We start from the raw sequence: 26,113 nt of genomic DNA on the forward strand, positions 1-26,113 counted from the left end.
CCGCTCCCACCCCCCATCACCACGTCCTCCTCCTTCTCTCCCTCCTACCTTACAGCACAGCATCACCTCTTTGCTACAATCCCCCCAATCTGAAACACCCTCACACACTTGCATCCCCAGATACAGGAGTGAGTGGGTGGGTGCGTGGCTGGGGGTAGGGTGGGGGGTAAACTTACTCTGCTCCATCACTAGAAAAGCCGGAGAGCATAACGCCACCGCGTCACTTTGAGGGCGGACATCGGCCTGTCCTCATCATCTCCTCTCGCTTCATCCCCCTTCCCTGCGCGCTCTCCATACTTCCGTCTCCATCAGTCTTCATGGTTCTGATCTCACCCCACGCCATGCAAGCCACCCGGGCGTCCACCACCGTCAGTGTGTTTGCGGACTGCAGCATCCCGGCCGGGCTCCGGATTGGACCGGTACCGGGCATCTTCAAACTCGGGAAGTACGTGTCGGACCGCAAGGAAGTAGGGCCCAAGAAAAAGGTAAGTTTAGAGCATTAAAAGAAGAAACGTGGAATAATTGTCTCTTTCTGGAAAGTTCTTGTTTTTACTTTGCATTTTCGAGTTTTTTTTTGTTATATATTTTTTTTATTAATAACGGTTTTATTTTTAAATTAATTTGGAAGATATAAAGATTGATTTATTTTTGTAAGCTTGCCTTTATTCAAAATCATTTTCGTTATTCCAAGTTTGTATCGGAACTGCTTTATTCTTTCGCTGATATAATATACATTAAAGCATTTTACTATATTTATATAGTATATTTTACACGTGATTAGAATTATGTATATTATCTTATGTTTTTAAACATAAGTAGCTCCAGCAACACTAGAAATTAGATGTATATTTTTTTAAACTTGCTCTGTCAAACTCCATCGGGCCTTGAGTTAGGCTTTTAATTGGTTTGGCCTGTCAAGTTGGAAATAATTGAGTTCCATTAGCGGCTGACTTGTCAGTCTGTGCTTCTACTTAACCGGCCTAATGGGCGACCCGGGTCTGCTGTGTGGGATTTCAACCCCTCAGCCGCCTCACATTTCTCTGCCTGGCGGGCCTGTTATTCCGATGAGCCGTTTAATTTTAATCTAATCCGGCCACAGAAAGATGCCACTGAGACAACATCCTAAAACAAATCAGCAAAAATAAAGGAAAATAAAATTAATAAAAAAAACCCATAAATAAACAACTAGATTGAAACAGTGAAACATGAATTAGACCCACGTTATCAGCAATTAATTATTTAAATTAAGTGAAGCTTGGGGGTTAAATGATGCCCATTCAAAGACCAGCATTTTTGCACTTTTTAAGTACTTCGGACTGGAAGTATGGGGGGGGGGGGGGCAAACCAATATATCTGCCCCCCTTTTTTTTTACACGCGCAGTAGTGAAGACTTTGCGGCTCTGTGAGCATCTTTAACTGAACTGCGCCGTGTTATTGTTGAAGCTGTCATCGGGGGTGATTGATGTGTCTAAATGCGTGGCCCCGGGCTGCCGGCGATCATCAGGTGCAATCTCTGTGTCAAATGTCACGCTTCGATCTTTAATGTCCTTGAACAGTTTAGAAACGCTCTGACACTCCTCAAATTCGTTTCCCATATCAACTCAATTAGGCCCGTGTGTCATCCTCTTTAATGAATTATCAGCAGAGCGGAAAAAGACGCATTAAGCGCGTTTTAAGGAATATTATTAGTGGCCGCTGAACCCTTCAGGTAGCTCGACTTGGAAGACAGTCGTTTGTGGCAATTTCGTTTTTTGTAATGTGAAAAAAGACTAAAATAGCAAAACTGCATTTTTTTTTAAAGAAGGCAGCGACCTTTCTTTTAAAAATGTTCCTTTTTCTGATGGTCAAAAATGGCCCTCACTGCTCACGTTTGTCTTCATCGTGTTTCTCTTTTTCCCCCTGGCTCAGATCCGCTTGGTAAGGGGGGAGTTCGTAGATGAGTCAGGATGTCCCGTCCCGGACTGGATCGGATTAATCCGCGCCGCCAGGAACAGCCAAGAGCAGAACCTGGAGGCTTTGTCGGACCTGCCTGGCGGACAGGTGAATATTTTAAGCCCGTGACATCACAGTTAACGGCCTCGTAAAGTTTCTCATGAGCAAATTCCTTGCCCCTCTATATGGACTCTTAAGTTAACACTGCTTTTGTTTTTTCTTGAGATTTTCTACCGCGTGCTGAGAGAAATCCCCGCAGGAGAGGAGCTTAGTGTGTGGTACTCCAACGCTCTGGCCCAGTGGTACGACATCCCCACCACGGCCACTCCCACGCACGACGAGAAAGGTAAACGAGTCTGCAGAGAGTGGTGCTGCTAACGTGGACAGTTGAACGATTTTTAATCCAACAACAATAATAACAATATCATAAAAAATCTGTGACTTTTTTTTCCCTTCTAAGGACGCGTGTGTCGTTTTCACGTGAACACTACCTTCTGTGGCCATGGCCTCCGATTTACAGATCTGACACATCGACATGTTGAGGGTTTTTATCACCGTGCAGTTAAATGACTGCCAATACCCCATAATGTGACTGCTTTATCGCTCAGAGATGGAAATCAATTGGATGTTTTTTGCTTCCCTGCAGGCGGATTATTTATTCATTTGCAATTCTTCATGTCGCGCGTTAAATAAAATATCGTGGTTAAGAAATCAAGTGAAGAATAATATAGCCTACTGGAATAAAAAGATTCGTGAAGGGAGAGAAAACTGAACTTTTAGCTGTATTTTGGGTGGTGTTTAATTATTAAAAACTAGTTCTTGTGGGAGGATGAAGACGATACAGTGGATAACAGGTCATCAACGCAAATCATTTTTTGGAATAAAATGCTAGGATGAAATGATTCGATTTGCTAAGATTAAAATACAGAACACAAGAGGATTTCAGTTTTGTGAAAGATAATTTCTCGATGGGTTAAGATTTTTCATCAGCCCGTCTTCGAATTTATAATCAATTTGTGCGGGCCAAATTGGTGCAAAGTAGGCGTTTGCGCGTCGGGGATTAAACACTTAATCTTGGTTAAAAAAAAAAAAGAAGCTCAGAAGAATTTAATCGGTTTAAAAAAGATTATCCACCGATACTTCATTAGAAATTCCATCAACAGGCGATTATTTTATCTTGCACATTTAATTTCGAGCTGGAAGGGCCTCTTGAATACTTCCCAAAAGCACAGCGGCGAAGCTTTAAATGATATCAAACTTGATTCAAGATGTTTTTTAAAACTCTTACTCTGCCACAAAGTAGTTGCGGTTCTTGAAACACAGAATAAAAAAGCAATTAAAAGCAGAAACTGACGCGCCTCGGCGACCATGGAGAAAGAAGAGGCTGGTGATTCAGTCGCGAGACTGGAGGTTAACAAATGTCATCGCGCCATTAATATTCATGTATTCAAAAGCAAATAAATTCAAAAACAAGTGCTTCACGGTAAATTAGGTGGGTGCGTTAAGGTATTGTGGGCTAATGAATGCTAACTTTTATGTGGGGTGTATATTGCCCTGATTCTCCGGCCCAACACACCGTGTGCGCTCCTGGACATACGCTCTCCTCCATTATGAGGCGTCAACAGATGGGCCGCCGCCATTGTTTCCGGGGACTTGCGATTTCAAGCAACAGCTGCTGTCACTTCCACGGGAAAGAGCACAGAGAGGAAAAGTCCCGCATTCAATGCGTCGTTTTCTGAGCGCCAGATTGGGCTGGGCGTTTGCCCTTTTGATGGTGATCATAAACAATGGCCCGTATGAGGATTACAAAATCATTACATCTATATTAGGCCTAACCTCAGAGTGCTGGACTGGGGGTCATTATGATGGCTCCATGTGTCTATTACCATTTGGCACCAGATCTTAGAAACCGGATCATATCCATTAGGCTTGAATTGAAATTTCAGGTGATGTGTAGCAGTGACTGATAAAAATCTGTCAGAGTAAATGGGATATTTAAATAGGTTTTAATGTTATAGGTTGTTTTTTTTTTTTGCGATAATGTAGTTGGGAATGGGAAACGTGTATTTTCTGATTTTTCAATCCTTTCAGCCCAAGCTTATGTTTGTTTGACTTTGTGTGTGTGTGTGTGTGGTTACATGTACAGTTGTTGTTGTTGTTGTTTTTTTTTTTACAAGTTACAGTGGCTGTTATTGCCATTTTACGCACGGGGTCTAACGCTCCACATTAATGTCTCTGTTGTTGTCGTATGTGTTGTCTCTGTAGGTGAGGAGCGTTATATCTGCTGGTACTGTTGGAGGATATTCAAATACCCGAACACACTCAAGGCTCACGTTCACTTCCACTGCGCACTGAGCAACGGGCGAGGGTTTGTGAGCAGCGAACAGGCCAGGGGCACAGAGACCTTCAGCAGGTCACCAAAATCTGGAGACATTCCCAACAACTCCGCCTCACCGAGGAGCGCTCACAGTAACTCCTCCATCACAGACTCGGGTCGGCGGGCGGTGTCCTCGTCCCCGTTTTTGAACAAAACGGGACTGTCAAAGAAAAGCAGCTCCGAGGAGCAGGACAGGGCCCTCGACATGAGCGTCACTTCAGGCAGAAACCAGGGGCATCTCCTCAGCCTGGGCGCCACCACTTCAATGCTAAGCAGCATGGGCTTCCATCCTGGTGTGCGCTCAGCCTTTAAGCCAACTGGTGTCTCAAAAGTCCCGGGAGCGGAGAGCTCCAGAGAGGAGGCCAACGGAAAGCTGAGCTCTATGGGATTCAGCAAACTCATTGGGAACATGAAACCAATCCGCAACGTGGGCGAGGGTCTAAACGCAGGAGGGAACCACCCTCCCAAGTGCCCACCTGCAATTATGGACTCCACATCTCCGATGGTGCCGTGCACAAACGCAATCCGAGGTTTCCCGCTGCTGCCTCACATGGAGGAGACCTCAGCTTTCAAGCACGTAGAAAGTCGTTTCCACTCCGGCCTGTCCCCGTCCCGTTACCCACAAATGCCCCCTGGTCTCCATTTTGAAAGACTCTCCCTCCCTCACTTCGACGGTGTCAAGACTTACGGTGGAGACTGTAACATCCCCCTGATGCCCTTCACTGTCTACAACGGGGAGCTTTTATACAGCTCCCCCTACTATCCGCTGAAATTCCACTTCAGCAACCTCCTCAAGTACCCAGAATCCATGTCATACTTTGGTGCACCCTCGCTGAGCCACGACCTGGGGTCGATCACGAACATTGACCGGGAGATCGCCATGCACACACAACAGCTGTCAGAGATCACAGCAGAGAAGAACCGGACACGGCTGGATTCCATCCCCGCTGGAAGCACGAGCAACACCACTTCTGGCAAGCCTAAAAAGGGACATCTGTGTCTTTACTGCGGCAAGCTGTACTCCAGGAAATACGGCCTGAAAATCCACATGAGGACTCACACAGGCTACAAGCCGCTCAAGTGCAAGGTGTGCTTCAGGCCCTTCGGAGATCCCAGCAACCTGAACAAACACATCCGACTCCACGCTGAGGGAAACACGCCCTACAGGTGTGACTTCTGCGGAAAGGTGCTGGTGCGGAGGCGGGACCTGGAGAGGCACGTCAAGTCCAGACACCCCGGACAGACCGTCAAGAAACTGGAGGACAAACCGGGCGGTCTGTTCGAGGAAGCCGAGCAAAAGAGCGACAATGACAGCGACGTGGACGTGTGCTTCACCGATGACCAGAGCGACCAGGAGTCGAGCAAAAACAACGACTGAGATGGTTTTCACGGCCACATAAAGACTGGCATTGTCTTTAAATATTGTACACAGCAACACGTGTCATTTAGTCTTGTATGAAGTCTTGCATTTTTATATTTTAGATGCCTGGAAGGCTCGCGAACTACAAACATGAAGAAAACATGTTTCTGGCCTCGAAATAAACGTCACAATCCACAGCCTAGCTGTTAATCTCAGTAATAAGTGGGGAGCTAGGCTTAGTATTCAGTTTTCTCACGTTTCCCGGCTACTTCGGACCCCTAAAAACCCTTTAAGAAAAACAAAAAACAAATAAAGAAAAAAGAAAAAGATGATCGTTGCGTTTTTTGCCATGCAAACCAAACCACAACAAAAGTGAAAAACAAACGAGGAAGCTCTCGAATTTTATTTCAATCCTCGCTCTTTTCCACATTCCTTTTGATGCCGACGAAAACACATCTGCCAGCGATTCAAAAAATAAATAAATAAAAATATTCACATTTCAGCAAAACCGTGAAGGCAGCAGCGCAAAACAAGCAAACCTCAGTCACACAAGAAAAACAAAAGCTCACAAGACTGAATATGACGCTAAAACACATCTCCTTGATTTGGTTTGCAGTGTAAAACTATCTCTTGTAAAATCCCCCACATCCCCCTCCTCGCCAATTAATTTCATGTTTGGAACTGGTTCTTAACTAAAGGCCCACCAGAGGAGGGGTTAGCGTTACATTCACTAACACGGGATGTAGACACATGATCATTGTTGTATTTCCCCTCCCTCGGACTGTCAGTTGCACTTTAACAAACAAGTAAACAAAAAAACAGCAATGGGCATTTCATCTCCAGGACACGGCTGCTGATTATTGATTTGAATATTGTATCTATAGCCTCACCCGCACCCTCCTCCTCCTTCCCACTCACTCACTCACTCACTCACTCACTCACTCACTCACTCACACACACACCGGCGCCTCGCGCACTGTTCTTAAACTTGCACTTTCTTGCCGAGGCGCGCGCCTCTCGCTGAGGCACCCGATAGCGTCCAGTTTATTTAAGGAATCACGTCTAGACAAAGAGTATGTATTGAGTGCAGTTATAGCCTATGTAAAGAAGTTGTAAAGTATGATATTTCAAATTTCAGTGGAGAAGTGATGTATACGTTCGTTTCAAAGTGATCTTGTCCACGACGGACAATGTTTTACTCCTGTCATTGAGTCGGTTGCTTTTTAAATAAATTTAATTTAATTTTTTTTCTTAAACAAGCTGTGTGTGTGTGTCTTATAATCATCTGCTACTTCAGACATAAAACTTCAGCTAATACACGGTAATAAATACATTTTTATTTATTAATCTATTTTATTGTATTTACTCAGATTTTGGAGGCGTTCAAAGTGGGCGTCAATTCCTCTGCGCAGTGAGTCGCCCCTATATTGCCCTTAAAACAAGCAGAATATATGTGACAATAAAGCAGGATTTCTTTTTAAAATATACATAAATAAAAAAATTAACAAACAAGTAGCTAGCGGAAGAGAAAATGCCACTCAACTTCAACTGGGTAAACCCGGCTTCCCAAAAGGACTTGTTTAAAGACGTCTCCTGCGTGGTGGAAGACAGTAGGCCCGCGTCTTTGTAAGCTAAGGTATGTTAGAAATATTTACAATTAAAATAGCAAAAAAGCGGACCCCTGTATTTGTCACACTTTTACATATTGTATTAGCAGATCGTTAAAGCGGTTGCATTCATGCGTCAGCAGCATTTTATTCTCTTTGCTGCATTAAAGAAGGCATTTTGTTTCTGTATATGCGCCACAATAAAGACATTTTCTAAAGTAGCTGTCGTCTAATGAAATGGTTTATAACCGTACAATATTTAAATGAAAATAAAATCGAGTAAAATTAATTAAACATAAAAAAACCAAAATTGAATAAATTGGAGGATTTTTTTTCGCGAAAATTAAACGAAAGCCAAAGGTCTGCTCCGGCCCACGACTGCATAGAGTGGGTGAAGGTTTCATCCCGTGTGGATGCTCTGGACGGAGGCAAGCTTTTTTTGTTGTTTGTTTTTTTCCTGCTAGCAGGGCGGACATTGCTACACCCCTTTGTTCTGCACACAGTCCCCCTCGGTTAAGGAGCGACAGTGTCCAGTATAAGAGCAATCACAATCAGAAATTCAGTAATACATAAAATCCATTTGTTGTGGCTTTCTTTTATAAATCACGGTATTTAAAAATGCGTCATGAGCTACGTGTTAATTTACCAACTTCCTCCTGCTAATTTTAAATGAGCACCGTTGATTGGAGTCCATCCCATCATTTTGAAATTAAAGCATGGCCCGGAAGGTTGCAGTGGGGTTGAAACCCGTTCCAGATCACATCCCGGGTACACCCTGAACAAGTTGCCAATCCGTCACAGGCATAACACAGAGCGACAACCACACACTTCCACAATCACACCTGTGGAAGTGTGAACCCAACACTGTTTGTCTTAGCACACAGCACACAGGAAAACTCCAAGCAAATGTCATTAAAGAATGACTATTATTAATTAATAAAGAGTCTCTAAACGAAAACATGTTTCAACAGTAAGACAGTAAGAAAATAATGAGGACAATAAAAAATGATTCCAGGCTGCGTTGTGTCCTGTTTACAACATATGAGAACAACGTAATCTCAGCTCAGTGTGGGTACAGTTTAAAAGTTTAAAAGGTTTGGCTTGGACATGATGTTAAGGTGCAGTTAATATGCTACTTGATGTTTCCTAATACTTACACAGATTTTTTTTTTTTTTAAAGGTGCTGAACCGCATCAGCTGGCTCCATTGCATGTCTGCTTGGAGCTGATTGAGCTCCTCACTTTATCTCCTAGGGAAAGCCGCGCCACCTTCATTTATTTTGCTTTTATGCATGCTCTCATTCGTTTGGTCACTATCACAGGTGAGGGCAGGAAGGTAGATCGACCAGTAAAATCAAACTCTCAACTTCACGCTCAGCTCTCGCTTCACCACAATAGACCTGTAAAACATCTGCATAGCCTGCTGCAGATGCCGCACCAATCCGTCAGTCAATCTCCTGTTCTTTTGTTCCCTCACACATGAATAAAACCCCGGGATCGAAGTGCAGTACAAGGAGAAATGTCAGAAATGCGATATGAATTAGCAGAATTAGCAGTTTATGAATTAGCAGTTCAAAAAAGTGAAGTTCCACGAAAAGCAAGAGTAATTACCAGAACTATTTTTTCATTAATAACGTTGCTCCTTGCAAACAGCGAAGAAAGCGGTTACCTTATTTTTGCATGCAGCAGAGCTCAGTCTGCCTGTAAATGATTTAATGTTCCTTTACAAACCTCACAGCGTGTAGTAAACACGAGAGAAAGGAAATGAGGCATTTCAGCTTCACAAGCAACCAGGTTTTCTGTCCATCTGCTACCTGCTGATGGACAGTAAATTTGGAGGTTATGTGAAGTGCTCTGAGCTCTGCGCAAAAACGTTTGTTAACATAAGGCAATGGCAAGAAAAAAAGAAGCAGCCAAGAAAAATATCTGAATATAATAACTTTAGAGTCATTTTTCTGCTTATCTGTCCTTCTACCAGGCAAGTACTTCGCTGTCCAATCAAGAGTCTCTAACCCCTAAGATATTGAGCATTACTGAGAATACTGACTGTAATTACTGGATGTTAAAATGCAATCCCTGAAAATGTAATGCTATTCCCACTGAATGCAGGAACGCATGTGCACAAATCATCAGAAGTCTTGCACCAGATCGCTGCCATTTAAAGACAATCCTCAAAGCAAACCAAACACACTCTTCTTTCCCCAACATCTCTGACCACTTTTGCCTCTTTTGTGGCAAAAGTGCTCTTTGAGAAAGAAATTGACCCGCCTGGCACTACACAATGACAATTTACTGCTGTGTAACGGGTTGGAAAGAAATATGACATGCTTGTGCTCCATATCAGCGAGTACTATTCCAATCCAAGCACCATGTGTTATGCTTTAATGGATATGAGTGAAAGCTGTGACTCTTTCCTTCCATTAGTGAGGTGAAATGGATGGTGGGGTTGAGTGTGAGTCAGGCCTCCGTGACGGTAAAGGTACAAATGAACAACAAAGAGAAGCTTTTGATTTGTGCTTGATCTTGGTTCACCTGCTGGTCACGAGCCCTGGATAGTGGCGGAAAGAATTCTATTGCACATACAAGAGATACAATTAGATTTTTTTTCCAAGGGGGAAGGTGACTCGCTTCTCTTGTAATCCTAGTGATTGCATACCAAAGCTCCCTTGGCTGCAGTGTATTATCTTTAAAATAAAGACATAGCGTTGTGCTGCTGATTTTATTTTGGATGCAATTACGTTCCTTGGGACTTGCATAGTTTAAGACAAGAAGAACAACGGGGCAGCGTGAGGCACATGAAACTCTCAGCAGAATGTATACTGAACATGTAATCTCATTATATTTAGCCACAAATGCACACCATGATTTGACCTCCAGGAATTAATGTAATTAAAAATAAACTCAGCAGGGCTGCAGCTTCTGGAGGGATCACATGTCCCCTTTATGTGTCTGTTCACTTGTGCTCACTGTACCCTGTATTATTGTCCCTCCTCCGTTTAAGCCCACAATACTCAGGGCTCATTACTGTGGGCCCCCGCATAAGTCTGGATCTGATCCAGACACTGTTTGCAATCCACCCCCCACCCCACTCTCTCAAACCCCGCTTGCTCATCCCCTCCCACCAGCGTTTTCAATCAATTAGTGCCGTTCATTAGTGGGAACACCGGTGAGGGAAAAAAAGAGTTTGACTGGGGGGTTTGACTCCCAGCCTAGAATTTGATCCAAAACTCGCCTTCATTGGGAAGCTGACCACCACTCCAGACAGACTTGTTTCCAGGCTACAGCTAAGCCTCTTCTAGAGGCTTGGTGCAGGTATCCTCGATCACAGGAATCCTTTTTTTGTTTTTTAACTTTTTATTTTGTGCTTTTTCCAATTTTATAGTACATGCAAACAAAAAACACGAAAAAAAAAAGAACACAAAAGAAACAAACCAAAAAAAATAAAGGACACCCAATCTGTGGAAGAGGGGAAAAGGGGGAAAAGGGGGAAAAAACAAAAAAAAACAACAACAATGAGGAGAGGTCCCTGCCCTATGGGGCTGAGTGAGTCTTATAGGCTATCCATTTTGTCCACTGTTTTCGGTGTTTATCAGATTTCAGTCTCAAAGTGTAGGTCATTTTCTCCATTATATATATGTCCTCGATTACATCAGTCCATTCTACCAATTTTAGGAATCCTTTTTAAACTGCTTACCTCTGCCGTCAACCATGTTGTTGATCTAAACTTCTAAACATGCAGTTTTGTGCATTAATAAGTTACACATGCAATTTTAAACTCATGGATTTAAAAGTGATCTAAATATCTTTAATCATTTCAAATGGAAGTGCATTGTTTTTTTTTTTGCACCCTCTCATTGCAAAAGGATGAATATAAAGCAATGCAAAACTCAGCACCGGTTATCATCCATAACACAAACAGAACGTTCTTGGCAAGTGTACAGAAAAAAAAGAGTATGATTACAACAAGGACACAAAGACTGTGTCCATCCATCACTTTCATAAGAGAAATAAAAGTGATGTTGGACTGGATATATTTATTAAGTAGGGACTGGAATGGATAGTTGAATGAAATCTCTAGCTGCACTGCTTGGAGGAGATCTTCAATTATAAGTTTGAGGGTCTATTTCTCACCTGTTTTTGGATTTTCAAAATAAATGCAGCGTTTAAATGCTTTAAAAAGCATCAGTGATAACAAATTTGAAACAGCTTAAAGTTCCGTGCCTTTATCTTTGCTTTTCCCTTACAGGAATGACTGAATTAATTTCACTTTTATTCAACAGCTTCTGACAATCGAAGGCCAGAGAATTGTTAATACAGTGTGATTGCAAATACCAGGATTAAGGCTATCTAAAAATGACCATCCACCCTGGCAACTAACAGGCCTGTCAGGAGTTTGCATAGACATTTAAGACTGCTAGTTTAAAGGAAGTTAAAAGCACAATGAACTGAACACCAAATAATTATGAAGAATAAACAGTTGCTGAGATATCTGCTGAAGTTTAGCATGCTATCGTGCTAGCATCATCTCATATCCTTGCATGAAAAAAAACATTTGTAAGACACAAGCGCTGCCCAGAGGTCATACTTCTGTTTTCCACAGTCCATGATCGTGCCCTCTTTCCAGTCATGTTAGAGGACGTTACTGAACTGAAGAGTAGGTTGGCTATTAGCTGGTTAATAGTTTATGCTGTAGCACTGTCAAAGTTGGAGTCAATAAGAAACTACAGGGCACTCTTTTAGCATGAGGTTACAGAGCTACACTAGAAGTAACAAACAAACAGTCAAACATCTGTTGTTACTTGTAGTAAAAAAAAAGTAAAACGTACTAAAATAAAGTCTTTAACGCCTTAAGAACTAAAAGATCACACCATTTTAATCAAGAGCTAGACGTTTTCTTGAAAGAACAATTCACACGATGTTTAGCTATGCCACTACTGGGCCCTATAAACAGCAGTGTCTGTCAGTCAGACCGCCACAGTCTTTAATGTGAATTATCTCAGCAACTATTACACTGGCTGACCAGAATGTTCACAATCACCACACGATGAATCCCCCTTCCCCTATTTTCCCCTCAATCTACCATTATTGGGTTTATTCTGAACAAAAAGGAACTCTAATATGTCTCATGATCACATAACTTTAATTTTTTTTTTTAGCTACGTTGCTTCCACATGGCCGTAATGCAAAACTATGGTAAATGGGTTGGTTCTTATGTGTATCAAAGCACTTTACACAAGTTGCTCTCTATGCTCTTTCTATGTAAGTGCTTTCTATCCAACATTCCCACTCTGACAGAGAACTTGGGGTTAGTATCTTGGCCATGCAGGTGGGAACAGATGGGGATCAAAGCTCCAACCTTCTGATTAGTTGGTGATCTGCTCTACCACCAGAGCTACAGCCAACCCCAATACTAACATGCCTTGCATTGAAGCGTCAATATAAAATTTGAACATGTATGCTTACGTGGTAATGTGATGTGACCAATTCTAGTCCTTCACTGCATCTGATAATTCTTAAAGATAAAAATAATAAGAGTGAAAGAAGTAAAACGAGTAGAAAGAAAGACAGAAATTATGCTTTGACCCTTTTATGATTCATGATTTCAGCAGTTTACAAAAATAAAATTGTTGTGTGTTATTTGACCTTTCCTTATATTCAGTGTTGCACACCATAACAGGTTCAACTTGCCCACACAATACTGAAGAGCCCGATTTTTCCTACTGGCAAAAACAAAATAAAGTTTAAAAAATCTCAAGGCTGCCTTATTTTTTTTGGAGAATAGCAAAGGAATTTTTAAAAATTTCTCTTCAAATCACAAACATCTCTCTCGCAGTTTTGTGTTTTTTTTAATGGGTTTATGCGTTCTCTCACCCCGGTTGTTGCGTTCCTTTGGTCTGTTATCATGTCTCTCAAGACCAGCTGTTCACACCTGCCCTGCCTTCCTGTCTGCCGGAACACCTTGGGTGTGTTAAGCCCTGAAAACACCATGCAAAATCTTGCTACAGTGTAAGACCTGACAGATGCGTAAACGACTTGATGCTAAGTGTATTTCAGATTTTTATTGTCACAGTGGAAAGTGCAGTGCTTTAGGATAACTCTATCAGGTGGTAGCTCGATCAAAGCATTGGGCTGAGTGAGTGTGCCTTCATTAATGTGTCAGGACACCCAAAATACAGCTTTCCTTCTCTAATGTCTGGTTTTATTTGACCAGGTTTTGAAAAATTGTTTCTTGCGATGTCTGCCTAAATCCCAATTCAGTGGATTCACAATTGCAGAACTCTGAAAACACTTTTGGAATTTTCAAGTAAGTAAAAAGTTCCGATGAATACTGTTCACGAGAAGGTAATTGGAAGATTTTCACAGGGCAGACCTTTCATTTATATTTTAAAGTTTTTTTCTTCAATTCTTTAGTCATCATGAATGAAATTCCATCCCTTTCCAACATACGGGGGTTGCAGCAGGCACTCAGATCAACACAAAGTTTTTGTGCAGTATCGTTGAACCAGTGGTTTCATGTGTATCCCAACATCAACATCACAGTTCAGTTCGGCTTCATTTATACAGCGCCAAATCACAACAACGGTTGCCTCTAGGTGCTTTATATTGTATTGTAAAAACCCTACAATAATGGAGGCAATAGAGAGAGATGCACAATCCAGGTGTCGTTTATAAAGGACTCCTCTCCAAGAAGTCCGCCTCAAAAATCTGAGGCAGTTTCAAAATTTGGCCCTGAACATTTTAGGTTGGTTTAAAAACACATCTATTGATTTCTCGACGGAAGATCTGATCTGAGTAGCTGTTCTGCTCAGATCGAGGACAAAGTAAATCCCCGCTAGACGCACGTAGTCTTGGAACACCTACACAAATGGCATTCAAATCCAGCTCCATGATGGCAGCCACTCAGTTATGTGTAAAAGAGAATCAATAGCACGAATAAAACCTGCAAGGAACTGGGTCAGAATCAGCACAGACACCAAAGAGCAACCTGGTCTCCAGGAGCCACTGGATGAAGCACACAACAGCTTTCATTACCGAATATTAAGAAATAGGTTTTTCTTCAATACCATTAATGTTTTATTTATTTTATTTTACTGAAGCACCTGCCTTTCCCACAAGCACAGACAGGCAAAAAGAAATACTAGCATAATGTGATGTTGCTGTTTTGTTATTTCAAGGCCACGGCCCACGTTTTTTTTTAATGTTCACCAGTCTGTAAAGGGAAAAATCCACTGCTGAGACTTTAAAAAAAAAAAAGCATGTAGCAATAGAAGTGTGTTTTCTGCACAGCTGAATATTTCAGCATACTGTTATTTTTTGTTGTCAAGCATGGCTGCTAAAACAAATCATGTCTCTGAAAAGGACACAGCGAATGTTTGTCTCAGTCTCTCAACGTGACAGAGCTGATGTTGCCTGACTGCTCTACTGCTGGCAGCTGGCTCTCCTGGAGCAGGTAGACCAGGAAATGAAAGCAGGTAGAGCCAGCATGCACAACTGGTCAGACAGAGCTTGAAAGCGATCAAACAAATAGAATCGTGTGTGCACACCACCTAGCTGTACAAATGATGTCTGCAAAATCATGTAGCAGACGAGCAGGCCTCATAGCCATGACGGGAGTCTGTCAGCCGGCATGTCAAGTGACAGAGTGGCTGCAGGCAGCTTGCTCTCCTGGAGCAGGTAAACCAGGTAGAGTAAACACACACAGCTGGTTTCACAGAGCTGCAGAGAGAGAAGAAATACACACATGTGAGAAGACATACATAAAGGAGCGCAGAAAGAAAATGATGCATGTTGACATGCACGCACATATCTGTAGGGAGTTGCACAAAGAGGTAAAAGGAGGGACACAAATTGTAATCAGAAAAATGGACAGATGGACGAGCATGAGATGTACAGCCAGTGAAACAAGCTGACAACTTTGGCTCAGTCGGTCAAGCAGGCAGACTGCTGTGTGGGAGTCCACTTCCTCAACTTAAGTCAGAGAGAGACTATTAATCCCTGATCACGGCCCAGCTTGTCAGTTGTGATATCAGCAGGTAGAAGGTTTAGACTGTGGCACACCAGCTGTGGCCCACTGGTACCCTCTCCTCCTCTGTCCCTCCACCACTTCTGCAACACAAACACATGCTAAACAGGGCACTGTCTCCACCGGCTCCCACATTCAGCTGCAAATGAGCCTGCTCAGGGCCCCCAGCCCCGTTTGATGTCATGAATAATGAGGATGAATTTTCATTTGCGCAGGTTTCTGAAAACTATAATGCCTATTGTTTAGTCTTCTCACATCAAGCAGTCAGCTCTGTGAGCTCGGGAGTCTGTTTATGTGCAAGTTTCAAATACACATTAATGACAGGTTTTAGTGAAGATATTGTGGCTACGTGAGACTGACTGTGCTACCAAGTCAAATAAACTGTGGTCTTCTTTTGATGCTCAGCATGTTAAGCATCAGTGCACACACAAGGCTCCTCCTTGACATGATGGACATCTGATGAAGTGGATGTGAAGTCCTGCTGGCAGCCTTCTCTCCCTGAGCAGATGAACTAAACTTAGGAGACGTACACACGTGATTATAAAGAGCATGTAGGAAGAACACCAAGCTCACAAAAAACTAAGGTTGCTGTTAGTGTACTAGCTGCTGGTATACGCACACACCCACAAACCTGAATGTCTCAGAAGAGAGAGAATACACAAGTCTTAAAAACTAAAATTACTATTGGTAAAATGACAAATGTGTTATAATAAGTCAAAGTCAAAGTCAAAGTCAGCTTTATTGTCAATTCTGCCACATGTACAGGACATACAGAGAATAGAAACTACGTTACTCTCAATCCCTAGATAAAATAGCAAATGAACATTTAAATATAAGAGTGATTAAAAATGCAAGTAAAATAATTAAAAAGTAAAATTTAAATAAATAAATACAATACAATTTTTACATATAACAAGAAAGCTATACAATATACAATATAATGAGTAAATGACATTGAGTGCAAACCAGGCAGAGTAGTGCAAATGGGCAAATAGTGCAAATGGAGATTTGGTAATGTACGGTAAGAGATAGTGTAACAGTAATAATAGATATAAAGGAATGTTCCAAACACAGACAGCATAAAAGACGGACATAGAGTAGTTCTCGGGTCTGAAAAGTGAATCCAATATTAAAATGAAACCTGCCCTTTTTTTAAATGACTGTCACCATCACTGTGGTTGCAAAAAAACTTGCAAAAAAGTATTTTGGGCCCGAACTCGGTAATTACTTTCCCACTGAGTACACAGGCTCAGTTTTATTTAAGATGATACTAAAAAAGTCCATTTTGCAAATTGTGGTTGTTCTAAGTGTCAAAAAGGAAGATTAGCCTGTCCTCAGTTTTCCGATGTCGTAATGTAGGAACGTGTTGGGTGCCCGAAAACGTAATATGTTGACGATTTGTCACCTGGTGTAAAATGTTACGCTATGGGAGTGAGAACGTGTTGTATCCTGAATGGATAAGGATTTGTGGATAAGTCCTCAGCCAATGAAGCAGCATCTTTATAGCCATATCCACTCCTGATTCTGATTCTGACCCCCCAATAAAATAGTGAAAGCACTGAAATTGAGGCTTTCCATGTGAGACTTCTGCAAACCAGTGGGTGATGTCATGGTTTCTGTGTCCATCTAGGTCACGCCTTAAAACTCACTTTTATTCCTTGGCTTTTAACCTCAGTGAGACTTAGTTTCTTTTTTTAATGCAGTAGTTATTTAATTAATGATTTCACTCTTCTTTTATTTGTTTTTTATTTATATCTTATGTAATTTTATTTTACAGTTCCAATGTACAGCACTTTGTGTCAGCTGTGGTTGTTTTAAACTGCTTTATAAATAAAGTTGATGATGATGATGATGATACCATGGTATCTAGGTCCAAACTCTGAGGTCACCTCTAGATTTAAGCCCTGACTTTGGAGCAAGACCCCAACTGAATATACACATTTGTGAGTGGACCACTGTTGGCATTGGTATTTAAAATTAAAAATTGGTATTTAAAATTTAAAATTTAAAATAAATACCAATTTTAAATTTAAAATAAATAAGATATTACACACTACTTGGTACTTTAAAAAAAATAATGCTATACACTACTTTAAAACTACCCAGGAAAAGTTATTTGTTGCACTACTCATTACACTGACATGGTGTGTGATGCAGTGTCGGAAAAAGGTAGAGGCAGAAATTGAGTCTACAGTGCCACTAGTGTCAGCAAACACTTAGCTTTTTCACTGGTTCTTGCTAGCTTTGTGCTAGCATGCTGTCTGCGCAGATGCTTGCAGAGACTCAATCTTGTGTCGCCAGCAGTGGATAGCTGTTTTCTGCTAGTGCACAGATTGGACCTTACCATTGTGCTCTTGTCCTTTCATGTTACAGAGAAAAATGTAATGTCCACATCGCCACTCCTCAACAGTGGTAAACTGCTCGACCACTCCTTCCTGCACATGAACTGAAGTCAGGTGATGCTAGCATAAGTGTGCAGGAAAAATGCTTGTGTGAGTTTTTTTCTTTCCACCTGCTCATCTTGCAGATAACTGAAGGTTTTTAAGACAAATAAAAAACTAATAAATGTAATGCATTACATTACTACATTAAAGTCAATGCTGTGACAATAAAGCAACTCTTCAGTGAATTCTGACTGAGAAAAAAATCTTCTCCTAAATGAGTTCTGTTATACCAAAACAAAGTGAAGACATTTTGGAAATAATGGGGCTGAACCGTGACAATCTGGACTGCGCTGTGGAAGAAGATGGATCGAACAGACAGGGAACAAGTGTGAGCCACAAAAGTAGCAGGTCTAGCTCTCATCGACTAACTGGCGGGTGAATAGTTGGATTTAATTGAAGCCCACAGGCTGCTACAAGTTACTATCGATAGACTGTTTATGTCCATAAGAGACTACGAGTTAACATATTATCTAACATCTGTGGTAAGTCATGGCTATATCAATGTGCTCAAACTAATCTTATGTGAATGGTATTTGACTGCCGAGGCAATGTTCACTGAGCTGAGGGTGAATAAGTTCTACTCCTAAAAAAGACTCTAAATATTTGTTGAATGTGGTCCATTGATTTCCTCATTACCCTCAGCCTACTAAACAACCAGGCGACTGCTAATGCACTAGTCATTACCATTTAGAGTACTGGCCAAGGTCTCAGAAGGCAAACCTTTCTCTTCGATCCTCAAGGGCATTCATTGCTGTGTTGTTGTGTACCCAGTGAGTGCCAAGTTTACTTTACAGACTGAAAATAACAGTAAACTGCTGCAGGAGACCTTTTGTTTCGTTTTGCATTTCTTTGGCTGTTCTGCATTGAAAACCATGCTACATTGTGTGGTGGCCCTGGCAGTTCAACACACTGCTGCCTAAGACATTACAGGCAAGTAGTCACAAAAAATAGCAAACCTAGTAAACACATTCCTCAGAGCTCAGTGTTCAAACATATTGTCTTCCCGGTACAGTAAACTCTTGTCAATGGGTTTGCATTTGCAGCGCCAAGCTATGTCTTGATAAGCTCATATTCAGCACGCTGCTCCAGCAGCTCTTTCAAAATTCAGACTTTAACTTGTGAAAAGATATGCATTACTCCGTTTATTTGGTTTTCATTTGTGTGTTTTATAAACTAACAAGAAGCACTCAGAGAGCTCAAACTTCCACCAAGCCAGCTCACTCCACGATCTCTTACCTACATATTAATTGTTAGTTGTTTTCTTTGTTCTTTGTTAATGTATGTATGTATGTAAAGAAGTTTGTGGTGCAGTAAAATAATGCCTGTTTGGGTTGACTTGAAAGAAAAGTATATGTGAAATGTGAAAATGAGAGCAGAGGTCAAATGTGACCAATAAAGTGATATTTAGAATCCAGGAACACCAGGATCGTTTCATAAATGTTGCCAATTAAAACAAAGACAGCAGAATTTTAAGCACAGTTTTAATACATAAAAGACACTTTATGAAACTTTGACCCTATTGACCTTGAAGAAGAGGTCAAAGGTCCAATGTCACGTAATCTTTAGATTCCCCATATCATTTCCTGTATGCCTATATATTGTCAGCGCAAACAATGGAAGTGAGAGTGACAAAGCTAGTTTTAAATATCTATATCTATCATTTTAACCTTCCAAATAATGTATCAACCTTGAGGTAGAGGTCAGAGGTCAAATGTGACACATTTTAAATTTTTATGCAGTACATTTTTTATGTTGACAACACGCACTACACTTTCAATAACCATAATTTGTTTCTAAGTTTTAAGGATTTTTTTGGGTCAGTTTCCAACCAATAAATCGTTGAGTTGACCTTGGAGACCTTGTTGGATGTAAGACAAATTTTAATGGATTGTTAATATAAAACCACTCTACACCCCTACACAGTTTTATCAGAGTTCAAGTAAACATTTTGTGCTCTTGTGTTTACCGACAGAATGACACGCATGCAAATGCTACCAAAACAATAGAAGGTAATTAGTAACTGAGACAACTGACATAATTATTAAGTAATTTTCATTACTGGCAAAAGGGGTTAGGTCAGGGGTCAGCAACCTTTAACACCCAAAGAGCCATTAGGACGCGATTTCCACACAAAAGAAAACTCTGGGAGCCGCAAATACTTTTTGACATCTAAAATGAAGATAACACTGTATATATTGTTTTTTACCTTTATGCTTTGTGTGAACAACTAAGGTGTGTTGCTTGTGAAATCCATGAAGTCCTACAGAGAAAATTACATTTGATTTATGTAATTAACACATTTTGAACTCTTAAAGAAATATAACAAAAGGAACTAAAATGATCCATGTAGCAAACAAAAACTGCTGTGAGCCGCCACCCTTATATCGCCTTTGGGCTTTAGGAGCCTTGACCTGACTTTTAACAAAATGATTGGGAAAAAAAGCACTATGCTGCAAAAAAAATGAAAAATAGATATTTGCAAAATTCTGCCTAAATATGCATTTTACCTGGTTAATGTGTGGTGGGGTGCAGGGTGGACGCGCCTGAGCGGCACCCGCAAACACGCCTCGCCGCCTTAACGTCTGTGCCATCTATGCTGTTGTGTTGGTGGGTGTCGGGCTGTGAGCTGAAAAGCTGTAGCCGGCTGTATGCGTACAGCAATCGTGTGTGAAAAGTGGTAGATGCTGAAAAGCATGTTCATGGAAACATCGTCGGGTCTGCCGTGACATGTTTACAATGGGACTTCTGCTCCTGAACCTCTGCGCACAGCGTCTGCAAATCAGGGCTGTACGAAGTCACTTTCATCTTTACGCAGGACTGTAAGCTGTCATCTGTGAGGCGTGAGCGGTGTTTGTTTTTAACATAGTTCACGGTGGAGAACAGCTGCTGACATAATGTGGATCCGAAGATCCATAATTGGCCTATCTGGGGTTGAAAGTCTTGGTAAATGCACGGCGTTTTGGCGGGTATACCGGCTTCCGCGAGTGTGACGCTTATTTTGAGCGATGAAAAAAATAATAGAATATATATTTTTTTGTATTTCAATATCACAATAATCTTCCAATTTAGAACTACAAGTTAAAAAGAACATAAATAAACATAAATAAAATACACTTCAGCTAAATACTTAAAAAAACAAATTTATTTTCCCAAACCACGCGGAGCCGCACTATAAGGACTAAAGAGCCACATGCGGCTCCGGAGCCGCAGGTTGCCGACCCCTGGGTTAGGGTTACATTTGAAATTACCTGTAAATCATGCATGTTACTCCCCCTATGCTTGCTCATATTCTATAGTGCCACCCAGAGCCCTCAGCAATTCTCAGTACTGAGCAAACATCTCCATGTTGTCTGCTAAAAGCAATGCCACGATGCAACACGTGAAAAATGGACTCGCTTGACAGTATTTTGGATAAAACTGCCAAACAGATTTAAGTACTAATTAAGTAAAGATGCCCCGATGCCATTGTAGATAGTTCTGATTCAAGTTCTGGTTAAAATTAGAAATAGAACTAAAAAAAGAAGAAGAAATGTGCTAATGAACTCTGACTCGAGTCAAAAAAGCCAGTAAAGCAGTACATCAAACTAGCACAAGTACACTTTATTAGTTTGTGAAAATATTTCCTATTTAGACTAATGCTGTATTCACACCATGAGTTACAAAACAGCCAAACTTTTCATCATCTGTGGGCTTGTATATCTGTGAAAGTGTAAAGAACATTTTAATAAATCCCGTAGTCATGCCTGCTAACATAACCTGATATTTCCCACTCATCTGACATTGCGCAAGTTAAGAATGATGCTTATTTCTCCTTATATGCATAGTTAGATAAAAAAAACAAACATACATACTAAAGTTGCAAATGACTGATTACATTTAATACATTTTTTGCCCTCTTTGTGATGCTGTAGTCGTTTCCTGTTTAGGAGTTTTTCCCTTTACACACCATTAAATATCTCACTAATATGAAAATGTGCAATCTGCTAACTCTCAGTTTCAAACAGCTCTTTACTAGGTAGAACTAGGAAATGGGAATAGAAACAAGTTTCTAAAATCCAGGTTCCCTGTGATTCATAACAGATTAATTGTTATAGAAAACTGATGGATTGAAACTTCACCAATATACAGTGGGGCAAAAAAGTATTTAGTCAGCCACCGATTGTGCAAGTTCCCCCACCTAAAATGATGACAGAGGTCAGTAATTTGCACCAGAGGTACACTTCAACTGTGAGAGACAGAATGTGAAAAAAAAATCCATGAATCCACATGGTAGGATTTGTAAAGAATTTATTCGTAAATCAGGGTGGAAAATAAGTACTTGGTCACCTCAAACAAGGAAAACTTCTGGCTCTCACAGACCTGTAACGTCTTCTGTAAGAAGCTTTTCTGTCCCCCACTCGTTACCTGTATGAATGGCACCTGTTTGAACTCATCATCTGTATAAAAGACACCTGTCCACAACCTCAAACAGTCAGACTCCAAACTCCGCCATGGCCAAGACCAAAGAGCTTTCGAAGGACACCAGGAAAAGTATTGTAGACCTGCACCAGACTGGGAAGAGTGAATCTACAATAGGCAAGCAGCTTGGTGTGAAAAAAATCAACTGTGGGAGCAATCATCAGAAAATGGAAGACATACAAGACCACTGATAATCTCCCACAATCTGGGGCTCCACGCAAGATCTCATCCCGTGGGGTCAAAATGATCATGAGAACGGTGAGCAAAGATCCCAGAACCACACGGGGGGACCTGGTGAATGACCTGCAGAGAGCTGGGACCAAAGTAACAAAGGTCACCATCAGTAACACACTACAACGGCAGGGAATCAAATCCCGCAGTGCCAGACGTGTTCCGCTGCTGAAGCCAGTGCATGTCCAGGCCCGTCTGAAGTTTGCCAGAGAGCACATGGATGATACAGCAGAGGATTGGGAGAATGTCATGTGGTCAGATGAAACCAAAGTAGAACTTTTTGGTATAAACTCAACTCGTCGTGTTTGGAGGAAGAAGAATACTGAGTTGCATCCCAAGAACACCATACCTACTGTGAAGCATGGGGGTGGAAACATCATGCTATGGGGCTGTTTTTCTGCCAAGGGGACAGGACGACTGATCCGTGTTAAGGACAGAATGAATGGGGCCATGTATCGTGAGATTTTGAGCCAAAACCTCCTTCCATCAGTGAGAACTTTGAAGATGAAACGAGGCTGGGTCTTCCAACATGACAATGATCCAAAACACACCGCCCGGGCAACAAAGGAGTGGCTCCGTAAGAAGCATTTGAAAGTCCTGGAGTGGCCTAGCCAGTCTCCAGACCTCAACCCCATAGAAAATCTGTGGCGGGAGTTGAAAGTCCGTGTTGCTCGGCGACAGCCCCAAAACATCACTGTTCTCGAGAAGATCTGCATGGAGGAATGGGCCAAAATACCAGCTACTGTGTGTGCAAACCTGGTAAAGACCTATAGTAAACGTTTGACCTCTGTTATTGCCAACAAAGGTTATGTTACAAAGTATTGAGTTGTATTTTTGTTATTGACCAAATACTTATTTTCCACCCTGATTTACCAATAAATTCTTTACAAATCCTACCATGTGGATTCATGGATTTTTTTTTCACATTCTGTCTCTCACAGTTGAAGTGTACCTCTGGTGCAAATTACTGACCTCTGTCATCATTTTAGGTGGGGGAACTTGCACAATCGGTGGCTGATTAAATACTTTTTTGCCCCACTGTATAATTAACTTTCAAAAAAAAAGTAGGATAATACACTATTTACAACGGTACCATACACAGTATGTGATCATGGATATGGTTGGAAATATGCAATATAGCTTAACATAACTATTGTACCACTAGGTGCAGGGATTTAGGATATGCGCGCGCTTAAATGAACATTTTTTTTCTTTCCACATCTCCAGGAGACAATCATTACCAAACATTACAAAAGCTAACTATTTAAACCCTTGCTCCTATTGAAAGCCAATTCAGAGCGACTTAAGAAGAGGTTTTTTAAAAAAAGGAAGAAAGGGAGGAAAAAAGGAAACAATAGCCAATATAGACTTGGAGACAACGTGGAGAAGAGAAAGAGGACAGGAAAGGAATGACGGAAAAAGCTAAAGATGGAAAGAGTGAGAATAGTATAGAGAAAAAGATGGAGAAGTGAAGGCTCCTTTGGAGTGCACTGGGCTGTGAGACAGGCCCATTCAGTCCGATCTAAACACTGTGTCACACTGCGCATCAGCGCTCTCACCCGGGCAGCCAGCACTGTGGCCACAGACTCAAAGTTAACCAGTCAACTCCATTACAGTGCAGGGGGCGTGTACAGACCTGCCACACCAAAGGGATCACGCCGGCCAGCCAAGAATATTAATTGCTTTTAAATGAAGTGGAAGTCTCTTTATTGGGTGTCTGGTGTTGGTTTGTTATCTGCACGGCTGAAAAGGCCCCACTACTCTTTGGTCTCGCCGCCTTTGAAAGAGAAACTGACTCTGGATGAGGTCACTGATCAGTGGGGGCTATATACTCCCAGTGGGTTTTTGTGTGTCCTGCCCCTTTAACTACTCCCATTGTACTCTGCCCATTGTGTCCTCAATGCGTTGCGGTTAATAAACATATTTGTTAATGATGCTTCCTCCCAGGCGTAAATCCTGTCGAGTGTGTGTTTATGTACTCATCGTGCGCGTGTTAAACCTGCAACTTTTGATAGATAAGGAACTGATGCATGCTGTGGTCTTTCACTCTTCTTTTTAATCGCAATAGAATTTTAATGGAGAGTTGATACTGGCTTGATGTCACTGTGCTCAGCTAACAGAGTGGCAGCCTGCTGCAAGGACGGGGGGGACAGACATCACGGGAGAATCTTGAACTTCTACAACCTGTAAGACAAGAGTCACATGATCAACAGAGCCAACTGAAGCTGTCTGTGAGCTAATTCTTGGCAGTTTGCTACTTTCTCTGCTTGTGTTGTAGGCTTGTCATGTGGTGTAAAACACAAACGCAGCTTGGAGAAACAGCCAGTAATTCTCTCTCTCTGTGTTGGTGTTAGAGGAAGATAGTTGCTACATTAACATAGTCTGATGAAGAATTAGAAAGTGGCAACAGATATAAGTTTCTAAAAAACCAACCTAATAATCATTTCCATTGCAGAGGTTTACACTGACGCATGACTAGGTGACAGTATTAAAAGGTTAAAGGCCTAGTTAAGTATTATTTTTTACTGACAATTAGCATTGATTATAAGATGAAGATGTAACATGTGGTGCTAAAATATTTTTTAAGGTGTGGTGATTAATGTAGTAAAGTAACAAGTACTGCATTTTTGCGCTTTTCAGTAATTAGTAAAGAATCTACTTTAATGAATGTTAGATGATTCAAAAAGAGTCAAATACTTTGCAGTACATCGACACTACCTTACATTCTTATTCTGTGTAATAGTTTGGCTAATGCAGCATTCAGATTAATAAATCTAAAGTGAAGCCTATGTGTAGTCTGCTGTACTAACACATTTATAGAGATCCAAACACTCAGTTGGCTATATTAATAGATCGTTTTTTTCATACTTTGACCTTTTAGTCCACACGGTATGAAGCTAGAAAGACAGTATCTAAAATAAAAGGTATGAATTTAGATTTTTACGGTAAAATTATTTTTTTTTATCCCTTAGTTTGGTTTCTGAAAGGTATTTCAATGCCTTAGAAGGTAAACAATAGTGCATCTTTTATGTGATGTTACTTGAACAGTGTCTGCTCTGTCATTTGTTTATTAGCTAGACCTGCTTACTTAGCTAGCGACTACTATGCCTACATGCTGAGCAACTAATGATTAGTGATTACAAAGGAATTATGAATTATTTCTGAATAAATTTGCATACTTCTACAAAATGAGGTCAGCAAAACCAAAGGTTGGATTGGTGGTGGTCAGAGGGCCCGGTGGCGCCTGTGTCCGGCAGCCTCGCCTCTGTCAGTGTGCCCCAGGGCAGCTGTGGCTACAATGTAGCTTGCTATCGCCAGTGTGTGAATGTGTGTGTGAATGGGTGAATGACTGAATGTAGTGTAAAGCGCTTTGGGGTCCTATGGACTAGAAAAGCGCAATACAAATGCAGGCCATTTACCATTTACCATTGGTTTTCAAGAGGTCATCTGAATGCTCACGCAGGTTTCATTCATTTGATGTGCTCAAATCTTTTCTGGATTTGCATCACCCCTTATCTGTCAAACACATTATTGGACATTGCTCAGCATGGAGGTTTTCCCCAGCTGATAAAAAGGACTGAGTGCAGAAAGTTCAATATTTTCCTTCAAAAAAAAAAAAAAAAAAGAAAAAAAGAAAAGAAAAGAAAAGGTCATCATCAAAAATTAAGTTACATCCATTTGA

The 26,113-nt window shown here is 41.2% G+C and overlaps 1 protein-coding gene and 1 long non-coding RNA gene across 2 annotated transcripts in view; one reads left to right on the plus strand and one right to left on the minus strand.

Annotated features, from left to right (window-relative positions):
* Positions 1 to 193: 193 nt before the first annotated feature.
* On the plus strand, positions 194 to 7,959 carry prdm13 (PR domain containing 13). The gene is made up of 4 exons (XM_085290849.1): positions 194 to 485; positions 1,909 to 2,040; positions 2,158 to 2,278; positions 4,198 to 7,959. The coding sequence occupies exons 1-4, from the start codon at positions 318 to 320 to the stop codon at positions 5,685 to 5,687; spliced, it is 1,911 nt and encodes a 636-aa protein (XP_085146975.1). The 5' UTR covers positions 194 to 317; the 3' UTR covers positions 5,688 to 7,959.
* A 16,520-nt stretch (positions 7,960 to 24,479) lies between these two features.
* LOC146563625 (uncharacterized) overlaps positions 24,480 to 26,113 on the minus strand; it is a 33,758-nt gene continuing 32,124 nt past the window's right edge. The window contains exon 3 of the long non-coding RNA XR_014894263.1: positions 24,480 to 24,615. This is a non-coding gene — a long non-coding RNA (uncharacterized LOC146563625). The remainder of the gene's footprint in view (positions 24,616 to 26,113) is intronic.

The sequence above is a fragment of the Mchenga conophoros genome, linkage group LG11 (assembly GCF_057382185.1).
Source record: "Mchenga conophoros isolate Kocher_MC1m ecotype Shallow Benthic linkage group LG11, M_conophoros_male_GT1.1, whole genome shotgun sequence".
Taxonomy (NCBI): domain Eukaryota; kingdom Metazoa; phylum Chordata; class Actinopteri; order Cichliformes; family Cichlidae; genus Mchenga; species Mchenga conophoros.

Coding starts and splice junctions, on each gene's coding strand:
- prdm13 (XM_085290849.1), top strand. CDS start 318: ATGGTTCTGATCTCACCCCACGCCATGCAAGCCACCCGGGCGTCCACC. Junction 486..1,908: donor AAGTAGGGCCCAAGAAAAAG/GTAAGTTTAGAG, acceptor CCCCTGGCTCAG/ATCCGCTTGGTAAGGGGGGA. Junction 2,041..2,157: donor CGGACCTGCCTGGCGGACAG/GTGAATATTTTA, acceptor TTTTTTCTTGAG/ATTTTCTACCGCGTGCTGAG.